Raw genomic sequence first — 11,028 nt, 5'->3', positions numbered from 1 at the left:
TATATATTTTGAGTCGGCTCAAACTGATGACGAACAAAGTTGGTTCATTTACACTCCAAATATACATACATGCAAATACTTTGTTTAATTTTTGTTCTAACAGTAAAAAATTCGAGTTCCTTGAGGAGAATACAGAAATAGCACTTTCTAGACAAAAACTGGAAAAAAAGAAAGAAAATAAATGGTGTGAGCCAAACAAGTCCTTAGTAATTAATCCAGAAAAATGTTTTCCCACATTACCTCATCAGTATCTCGCACCACCTCTTCTCTCACCGCCCTCTCCCTCCGCCGGCCTGCTTTCCCTACGCCCGTATTCCGATTCTACCCCTTCAGCCCTTTTAAATCCAAGAAATTCCAGACATTCACCATCTTCTCAATGGACGGCAGCGCTTCTCCGTCCGCCGGCGCCGTCGATTCGATTTCTGACGGTTTGAGGAATCAGAGTTTGGAAATTGGTAGAGATGATAGTTTCGTTGTTAGTAAGTCTGTAGATAAAGATGGTATTGCTCAAAACAGGGTTAAGCTGAAGCTGGAAGAACTGAGGTGGGACCACTCGTTTTTTCGTGAGCTACCTGGTGATCCTAGAACAGATTTGATTCCGCGACAGGTTTGGTTTTTTGTGGGTTAATTTGCTTTCTTTTCGAATTTATTGCAACTTTTGCAGCTGTTTTATTAATTTTCATCATTTATATTAATTGGTAATGGAGCTCATGCCCTTGCATTTACTTACAGTGATTGTAGTACACGAAAAATTATGAATAGAGTATGTAAAAGAATTAAAGTTTGGCCTTTTGATGTCTTGAAATCTTCAACTATGTATTTTTGGGTTGGGATATTGAAAATGAGATATTGGAGAATTCGGTTTTGTGTTTATATTTATGGAAAATCTCCTCTTATTTCGCAATTGTTACATTTTGGTGGCTAAAGTTTCTCAATCGCATTATCATAGGTTTTTCATGCTTGCTATTCCAAAGTATCTCCATCTGCTGAGGTGGAGAATCCTAAGCTTGTTGCACGGTCGGATTCAGTGGCGGAGCTTCTTGATTTGGACCCTAAAGAGTAAGTTGTTTTGTTTATCTGCTACTTCTCACTGAGTTTATTGGTGTGCCTTTCCGGTTATTTGAGATTTGTTTCTTTAATGATATAGACATGATATTTGTGTGAATCTCAGATTTGAAAGGCCTGATTTTGCACAGAAATTTTCTGGGGCCTCAGCTTTAGTTGGAGCGTGAGTGTTGTTTCTTCGGTTCTTTATAATTTTTCTATTTCATTCTTCGTTCTTTTTTGGGTCTACCTTTATACCGTTTTTTGGGACATGAACTATATAGGATGCCTTATGCTCAGTGCTACGGGGGGCATCAATTTGGAACATGGGCCGGCCAGTTGGGCGATGGTCGAGCGATTACTTTAGGAGAGGTTCTCAACTCGAAGTCTCAGAGATGGGAATTGCAGCTCAAGGGTGCTGGAAGGACTCCATACAGTCGGTTTGCAGATGGTCTTGCTGTCTTGCGTAGTAGTATCCGGGAGTTCCTCTGTAGTGAGGCAATGCATGGTCTAGGAATCCCGACAACACGTGCTCTTTGTATTGTGACAACTGGAAAATATGTCAGTCGGGACATGTTTTACGAGTATGCGTTCCATACCTATTTGGATATGCTCATTTAGTTTGGATATGCTCATTTAGTTTATCCTTAAGGCTCAAGGTTTCTGCGACAAATTGAAGTCTTCTGTTAAATGAAAAAAAGCAAAAAGCTCTGAGGCTTCTTGCCTTTCCTGCATTTTTCTATTTATGTTTCTTAACTTGTGCTTGTGTCGTGCATATCTTTTTTCGGTATCTTTATGGATTTTCTTTTATATTAGCTAAATTGATAGAAGTTTTACTTAAAATTCAAAATTTGCAATCTTGACGGGTTGCTGATATCACAGCTATCTATCTTGAACATAGTGATTTGATCTTAAAACATGCATTGAACTCTCTTGTCATTTTGTCTAAAAGTATTTATTTGTTTCTATCACATGCAGTGGAAATCCAAAGGACGAACCTGGTGCAATTGTTTGCAGAGTTGCTCAATCCTTTCTTCGCTTTGGTTCATATCAAATACATGCATCAAGAGGGAAGGAAGATATTGGCCTTGTTCACACTTTGGCTGACTTTGCCATTAGATATCACTTTCCTCATTTAGAGAACCTCAGCAAAAGTGACAGTCTATCCTTTAGCACTGGTGAAGGAGATGGTTCAATTGTTGATTTAACTTCAAACAAATATGCAGGTAATAATTAATTTGAATATTGATTTAATTTGTTCCTTCCCTAGAGCTAAACAAGACTTGATTTCAATATTTCATCCATAGAAACGACTTATTCGGCGAGCCTAATTCAAATGGAATTAAATTTAACAGTATCTTAGATCCTCTGGCCAACCTGAATGAAGACAAAGTGAAACGTGATCGAGTCACATGCCTCTTACACGCCATCTTTCCACCCGATAAGCTCGTGCCTGTTTCTTTCCTTGTGTGTGCAAGTGAAATAAGTTATACATATATGATGAACGAGCCAAAAAAAAAAAAATGGAACTATGATATTTTTTCTTTCTTCATTTTGAATAAGGCTACTTTACCCCGGTAACATATTTGTTTGTTTTCGCAATGGCAATATATATCAGCTTGGGCAGTGGAAGTTGCCGAGCGTACGGCTTCTTTAGTTTCTCAATGGCAGGGGGTTGGCTTCACCCATGGAGTTCTCAACACTGATAACATGAGTGTTTTAGGACTCACCATTGATTATGGTCCTTTTGGTTTCTTGGATGCGTTTGACCCCAGTTACACTCCAAACACCACTGATCTTCCTGGAAGAAGGTACTGTTTTGCAAATCAACCTGATATTGGCCTATGGAATATTGCACAGTTCGTGACAACTCTTTCTGCTGCCGAACTGATAAATGACAACGAGGCAAACTATGCAATGGAGAGGTATCTTGAATGGCTTATTTAATTTGTGAAATGTGATGCTAGATTGACTTTCTTTGAACTTTTTTTTTAACTTGTCAGATATGGAATAAAGTTCATGGATGATTATCAAAGTATAATGACGAGAAAACTCGGTCTGCCAAAGTATAATAAGCAGTTGATCAGTGAACTTCTTAAAAACATGGCAGTTGATAAAGTCGACTACACCAATTTCTTTCGGTTACTTTCAAATATCAAAGCTGATCCTACCATTCCGGAGGAAGAACTATTAATTCCTCTTAAAGCTGTGTTGTTGGATATTGGCAAGGAGCGCAAAGATGCATGGACTAGCTGGCTGAAGTCCTATATACTGGAGGTACACAAAACATATTTGTAAATTGCATTTGCAACACGCACAAATGATTTTTTTTTCATTTCATTGCTTTTTCTTTTTTAAATTTTGAATGAACAAGGTTTGTATTATCATAGCCGTGGTCGACAACTCTATAAACCATGTGCGAATCCATTATTTTAGGAGTGACAGTTGGGGTGTGCGGAATATATCCTGAGAAGTGTTATTCATACAATTTGAAATTTTTTATTGGGTTATATCGGTGTTCACTTCTCATTTCCTCTTACCACAGCTTTCTGTCAGCACCATCCCTGATGGGGAGAGGAAAAATTTGATGGACGCAGTAAATCCCAAATACATTCTTAGGAACTATTTATGTCAAAGTGCCATTGATGCCGCTGAGCAAGGCGATTTTGATGAAGTTCGCAGGCTGTTGAAGGTTATGGAACAACCGTACGATGAACAACCAGGAATGGAGAAATATGCACGCTTGCCCCCCGCTTGGGCTTATCGTCCAGGTGTGTGCATGCTCTCTTGTTCTTCTTAAGCCGTCACAATACATCACAAGCCTGTGCAAAATGGATATGATGTGTATATAAATGATAAATGCATTCCGTTTTTTGTTTGCAATAACATATAGATGTCCTTGTGCTGTAATTTCTCTCGTGAATTTTACTTTGGGCACAGAGTCATACAGGCCAAGACACATTTTTTTCATGCTCAAGATACTTGGCAAGATGTTTGTCTGAGTTTGCTGCTGGTTTTAGATTACATAACAGCGTTCAATGTTACACAAACTTCTCGTTACATGTGAAAATCTATCGATTGATATTTGACTGACAAAATTTCTGTATATCTACTGAAACATTTTTCTGTCCAAGTTTGCCTGTGTGATTAAATGGGAGCTATGGAAGTAGAAAGTAATGAAGCAAATGTCACTTTTAAAAATTAAGCAGCAGCTAATTGAGAAGACAATTTCATCGTCCTCTGAATCTGATTTGCATATATTTGTATATCTGGGATATGTTGATTTTCTGAAATTCAAATTAAAAGGGAGTAATAAATTTATTAACAGGAGAAGTTTTAGTCGGTAAAAAACTAAAATAAATAGGAATTAGAAATTTAAAATAACAAGTTTAACCATGCATGTCATAAAAATTGTAAGTGTTAAAAAATATTTAGTTATATATATAATTTTAATTATCTCGAACCGAATAATATCTATGAATATAATATATTTCAAAATATATGCATATATTTTGCATCGAGGGAAATGAACAAACCCAAGAGTTTTTCAAAAGAAATAATTTAAAGAAAAGGGAAAGGATTTAAATTTATTTCAAAGAATCTGAAAAGTTTCAGTTTGTTATTTTATCCAAAAATAATAAATATCAGTAATATTAATATTGTAACAAAAAGGTGGTGGTTTTTTTTTTTTTTTTTTTTTTTTTTTNTGGAAGATTCGAACGTGTGGTAACTGTATGTTTGGGAAATTTAATAGCAAATTTTTGATGAGATTTTTGTCTTTTTATTGTGTTTTCTTCTTTTTTTTTTGTGGCAAAAGCTGAAATGTTAGGTCTTGATAGATTTGATCTTAATCAAAAGAGTTTGTTGGAGCGTGTATCAATTTGCGGTTTTTACCCGCTGAAATTTGAGGAATGACCTCCTCATAAATCCACTTTTGAAGTCTTAATTTTCTGTTTTAAAACCAACACCTTTCTAATTTTTTCCCTGCAATTTAGTGGACCTTACTATTTGAGTTTCAAATGACTCAAGAGAAGGAAACCAATATTTAGTGTACCTTACTATTTGACACGAAATAATTGAATAAAATGTTCCTTTTGAGCAAGCGTTAATTTTTTAAACAATTATAATTAAAGATTTAGTTCAGGGTGGAATATAGATAATTCACATAAATATGTTTCTATTTTTCTTTGTTGACTTTATTTTTGTGGTCTAAATTAGAAATTTAAGTTTCTTCCTTTTGCATTGTTTCTGCAATTATCATTGGATAAAAAGAAGAGGAAAACTGCTCCAAGGGAGATTGCTCCTATAGTTGTATCTAATCATGTATCATATATTGACCCGATTTTCTTTTTCTATGAATTATTTCCGACCATAATATCCTCTTAATCACATGATTCCATGCTCCTATAGTTGTATCTAATCATGAATAAAATGTTCCTTTTGCATTGTTTATGTAATTACTGAACAACTTGATTATACAAACTTGATTAGTATTTTTAGCTTTAAAATTGTTAGACGTGTTGTTTTTTAGTGATCATTTTGGACATATTTGATATTTTTATTCATTTAGTTTTTTATATTGTCTTTAACGTATTGATTTAATTTGAAAAATTGCTATGGAACTAAAAAAAATATGAACACACGTTATGATTCAGATGTCTCTTTTTAAAAGTTAGACTCAGGCCCAAACATTGTTAGGATCGACCCTGACTTTGACCCGTCTTTCCTACTTTTTACCAAATCAATGTATTTTACTCAATGTTTAATAGTCACTAACACTGAATTTGTGAACTAAATTATCTCCTAATTTTCACGAGTCGAGCTCGAATTTTTTATGAATATCTTTTAGTTGATTATTGCTGTATACAAATAACGAACGACGACGCGCAGAAGGTAAGGTTTCTATGGAACTTAGTCCATCAACTTTAAACATGAAAATGACAATTAACAGAACAATAGCCCTACATGTTGTTTTACAGCTGTTTCGTGTACAAATTAGAAATCACATTCTCTTTGAAAATTGAGTATTAAAATAATTTTGGTCAAATATTTTTTTTAAAAATTGACCTTCTCGTATGTATTTCAAAATACATAAATATACTTAGAGATTTGAAAATATTCAAATACATTTGGATATGATCATTTTTAAAAATGAAGTTTGATCAAAGTTATTTCTCAAATATTTCGAAGACATATATATATATATATATATATATATGTATATATATATATATTCGAAAGAGCTTTTATCATTTCAAAATTTGTATTTCACTTAATGCTATATATATTTTATAACATATTGATAGGATAATAACCAAGTAATTATACTTATTAATTGGATGTTTGCCACCAAATATAGTATGCATAAATATAAGAATCCATTTGAATTGATGGAAAAAAAAATATTTCATTTCACCAAAAAAAAAAAAAAAAACAACATAGCCATATTTAAACCATACTACTAGCTCCAATTCAATTTCAAGAATGTAGTTAAAATAACACATTTACTACAAGCAACATGATTGTTTATGGTGCAATGAGAGACGCCAAGACTTCATCTGTTTTTGGACCAAAACTCGGCATCGTAATTGCACCACATACAACCATATGTTGCCCGATTTCAAATCGATCACGAGATTTTTTCAAGCTTACATATTGGATATATTAAGCAAGAGTATTTTAGGGTGGCGACGAATCATTTTAAGGTATTTTTTTAACCATACAACATGGATATGTAAATATGCTGACCAAAATATTTTGATGGAGTTAAGCGAAGAAGCCAAGATGATGTGTTATGTGAATCTTACTCTCTTTTTTCTTTTTCTTTTTTTTGGTTGATTTTTTGTAACTTGTCCAAGATAGACGGGGCTTGATAATTTGGAACGTTCTAAATATTTCGACGTCAACTAACCGCTGTACTAGGTTAAAGTCAACACTTCTTCTTCTTCCTTAGCCGGCAACGAACAGATTTAAAGCAAATATTTATTTATGACATGGAATGAAGACCAAAAGGAATTTAAACAGTGAGAAAACATAGAAAAGGGGTCTTAGAAATTCAACAAGTGGAAGTAATGGGAAAAAAAACAAAAAAAGATGGTGTAACAGTTGGGTTCAATAAAATTATTTGATCGAATAAATCTAATTCAATAGTTTAGATTGGATATTTTTTCAAAAAACCAAACAGACAAATTATATCAAATTGTGGGGAAGTATTTTCTTGTTCTGGTATTTCAGTTTGATTACTTTCTTTCTTTCTTTCTTTCTTTTTTTTTTTTTTTAAATTAAAAGTAATATAATTATTATGTAATTTACCAAAAGATGTTAAAATGTCATGCTTAGATTTTTGTGTTCAATTGTTTGCTTTGAAATAGAGTTGAGATAATTCAGTTGTCCTTGTTTAAATTCTTGAATGAAAATAAGAATACAAGGATCATGCCAAGTGACTTCAAGAAGCAATACATGCAGACAAAGTCATTACTACAAATTTAAGCATTTAAAAGTAGAAAAAGAAGCAACTTTAAATTACATGCATCGCTATTACATTGCATCACCATACTTTATTCAAACTCCCAGAATTATTAAACATATGGTTGAAACTAATTCATGAAGGATTCAGGATCTGGAGGTTGAGGCACTTCAACAGATCCTTCAAGCATATTCAATACTCTCGTCATGTTTGGCCTCAACGATGGATCCTCTTGAATGCACCAAATGGCGACCATCACGAATTTTTTGACCCGTTTGATATCGTCCAGGGCTTCCTCATCATCAGCCACTAGCAAGCTCAGTGTACCTTCTTTATAACAATCGTAAGCCCAATCAGTGAGAATCGCCTCGTTATCATTCGTAATGTATGTTTCGACATTCCTTCTGCAGCAGATGAGCTCCAGTAACACGATACCAAAGCTGTAAACATCAACCTTAACTGTGATAGGCAAGTTTCTGAACCATTCAGGAGCTACATACCCTCTAGTTCCTTGGATCCCGGTGGTTGTTCGGGTTTGATCAGGCCTTAAAAGTTTTGCTAGCCCGAAATCAGAGATCTTTGCTACGAGGGATTCGTCTAAAAGCACGTTTTGAGGCTTGATGTCACAGTGAATGATTTGAGTGCTGCAATCTTCATGCAAATAGCATAGCCCCCTTGCGGTTGCAAATGCAATCTGCACTCTTCGGTACCAATTTGGCCTTGATTCGTTGAATAAAAAGCTTGCTATCGAGCCATTGCTCATGTATTCGTAAACAAGAAGCCTGTTTTGACCATCATCGCAGTATCCTAGTAAATGGACCAGATTCTTGTGGTTTGTTCTGCTGATCGAGTTCACTTCAGCTTTAAATTCTTGCTCAACTTCTTTGGCTATCTTATTCAACTTTTTCACCGCGATTAAACGGTCATTTTCGTTCTTCAGGGACCCTTTGTAAACAGTTGAGCAAGCCCCACTACCCAGTTCTTCCTTGAACCCATTTGTTGCTTCTTGTAGCTCTTTGAAACTAAAGCTTCTTATGTTAACTACCCGAGCAAGGGCTGTATCTGGTTGAAGCATCTTCGATTTTCGTCCTTTCAAATAAAAACCGAACAAGAAGAAAGCAACGAATAGTAGTATGTTCAGAAACACTGAACTTCCCAGAAGAGCAGATCCTGTGATAATGAGAGTGGATCTGTTGCTCTTATTCGGATTACTCCCCGAAGGGCCTGATGTCGCATTATTTATCCTCACTTTTATCAATGCTTTTACCCCAAGGTTTGGGTCAACTCTTCCATTCGAAAGAGGGTACCTCTTCTTCCAACAAGAACCGCCACGAAATACTGCAACAGAGCAAAAACAATCATCTAAACAAGCACTTCGACACCAATCTTCTCCGACAGATCGAAAAATATCGTAATCAATATCCGGGAAATCAGTGTTAGGCATGTCGACAAAGGTGAAATGCGATGTTTCTTGTGATTCTTGATCACAAACCTGTGGGATGAAATCAGGTTTGCATCCGCTCATCCTGTCGTTTGGATCAGCCAGAGAGTAACCAATCGGGCAAACACAACTGGGCTTCTGATCAATTCCGAGGGAGCATATGCTGTTGAAACCACAAGCACCCGATCCAGAAGATTGCCGTATCATATACAGATGTTAGAAGGAAAGAAGTCCAAAACGGACCAACCCGCTGGCCTTCCACCTGTTGAATTACCAGACTTGGGATATACATAATGCCTGAGAACCCCGTCGTAATCCAATATCGCTCTCTGGTAATACTGTCCGGTTGAAGCCCCATTTGATGACAGTAAATCAAGTATTGTTCCGTTCTTTGCTGTGAGGAAGATGTAGCCAGATTGGTTAAAGATGACTTGGAATCCACTGCCAACAGTTTGTGTCGCCCAGTATGCATCAATATTGTTATCCATAGGGAAGTTCCTGGTGTACAACACAAGATTCCCATCAAGTTGTAAAGAAAATCTGAATCTCCCACTCGAGTAATTCGTCTCCGAGAAGCTGGATACCAAACTACCCCCTTGATAAAATATCTGGGCCGGTAAAATCGTATCGGTTGGATGATCAAAACTTTGCCACAGGACAGCTGATGCATTGTTTACCAGTACGAAGTTACCGGTGTCCAGCATGGCGCCATATGCCACACTCGCCAGACCAGCATTCCAAATTGGCTGGCCCCTTGGATCATCAAGTTCAAATCTCCCATCTGCAAAAATCTGAATCTTAGACCCTTGTGCAGCTGGATTATCTCGATTCGCAGCCCAAATTATAGTTTTTTCGGGTATTTTGTCGAACCAGATGGCAAGCAAGTAGCCTCCACCAGGCGTAATCTGTCGAAAACCAAAAGCGAAATCCCCGGATGGAGATAACCAATATGAATTCTCTTCTTTTGCAACGAGAGATGAGCCCGAAGAAAAGTTGCCATACGGCTGTGCAATGGAAAATATTGGAACCGGAACCAAAAGAATCAGCATGAAACATAAATTTGTGTTGCAGAAAACTGCGGATGCCATTTGAAGGAATCAGTACAAAGGAGGAGAAGAAAAGATAATCTTGCAGGCAAGTTTTGTGAAGGTTGTTGTTGTCCGTTTAATAGGTAAGTCGTCTCAATCATCTTTCTCAATAAATGAAGAAGAACGACGACCAAAACATGGCTTCCCATTGGCTAAATGGCTGAAACCTTCCTCAGGGGAAAGCTACTCTCAGTCTCAAGTCTATATGTCGTTTTCTTTTCTTTTTTTTTTTTCAAATCATGAATAACAAGCATATGTCCAATTCAGTCTTATTTTCTCCTAATATTTTCCTATTTAATTTGGAATCTTGATTCATCCATCACTCATTGAATAATTGTAATAAAGAAAAGTTTTTTTTTTTTATTCCTACTAATTTCTTATTCTGCGTGAAAAAATCAATCTATATAATTGAGATGGAAGTAGTATTTCATAAATAACAATTATATTATTCATTCAACGCATAAAAAATTCAAAAATTCAAATATTTGAAATGGATTTTTGGAAGTTTGAGAACAAAATTAAAATAAATTGCAAAAGTTTAATATTATACATAATAATATTTACTAATGACGTGATATTATATTATGTATACCTCGTAATAAATGGTATTTCACTCTTAGTCTTAGATAGACAACTTATATAAAATAGCATGAGAATCAAAAATACATTTTTTTTTATTAGAATTTAAGAATAAATATTTTTTTATATGTATACTAACATAGTTTTATTTTCCATAAATAAAATATTTTAATTATTTACGTAGTATACAACTAAAATATTTTATAACAATGTCATTTGTTTAAAAATATTTTTAGGATTATAAACAGTAATAAATCGATTTAAAATTTTCTCACTAACTAAATATATATTTCTTTATTTTTTTTAAAAAAAATTATTATTTTTAAAATATCTCATATCAACAGACACAATAAATTATAGGAAAAAATTAAAAAATTATGTATAATATATATGTCAAAATTGAGTAATAG

At 34.8% G+C, this 11,028-nt stretch overlaps 2 protein-coding genes across 2 annotated transcripts; one reads left to right on the top strand and one right to left on the bottom strand.

Annotated features, from left to right (window-relative positions):
• The first annotated feature begins 159 nt into the window (after nt 1-159).
• On the top strand, nt 160-4,083 carry LOC140981044 (uncharacterized). Its single transcript, XM_073447264.1, has 8 exons — nt 160-607; nt 950-1,059; nt 1,172-1,228; nt 1,329-1,628; nt 2,023-2,270; nt 2,663-2,969; nt 3,048-3,321; nt 3,590-4,083. The coding sequence occupies exons 1-8, from the start codon at nt 224-226 to the stop codon at nt 3,842-3,844; spliced, it is 1,935 nt and encodes a 644-aa protein (XP_073303365.1). The 5' UTR covers nt 160-223; the 3' UTR covers nt 3,845-4,083.
• Nucleotides 4,084-7,476: 3,393 nt separating this feature from the next.
• LOC140981199 (G-type lectin S-receptor-like serine/threonine-protein kinase LECRK3) lies at nt 7,477-10,225 on the bottom strand. Its single transcript, XM_073447514.1, is given in 2 exon segments — nt 7,477-9,163; nt 9,166-10,225. Coding segments are annotated over 2 exon segments (2,397 nt in total). The 5' UTR covers nt 10,040-10,225; the 3' UTR covers nt 7,477-7,640.
• Nucleotides 10,226-11,028: the final 803 nt, after the last annotated feature.

Source organism: Primulina huaijiensis, chromosome 7 (assembly GCF_012295235.1).
Source record: "Primulina huaijiensis isolate GDHJ02 chromosome 7, ASM1229523v2, whole genome shotgun sequence".
NCBI lineage: Eukaryota > Viridiplantae > Streptophyta > Magnoliopsida > Lamiales > Gesneriaceae > Primulina > Primulina huaijiensis.
This window is presented reverse-complemented; position numbering and strand designations above follow the sequence as displayed.

Coding starts and splice junctions, on each gene's coding strand:
- LOC140981044 (XM_073447264.1), top strand. CDS start 224: ATGTTTTCCCACATTACCTCATCAGTATCTCGCACCACCTCTTCTCTC. Junction 1,060..1,171: donor CTTGATTTGGACCCTAAAGA/GTAAGTTGTTTT, acceptor TGTGAATCTCAG/ATTTGAAAGGCCTGATTTTG. Junction 2,271..2,662: donor AACTTCAAACAAATATGCAG/GTAATAATTAAT, acceptor AATATATATCAG/CTTGGGCAGTGGAAGTTGCC.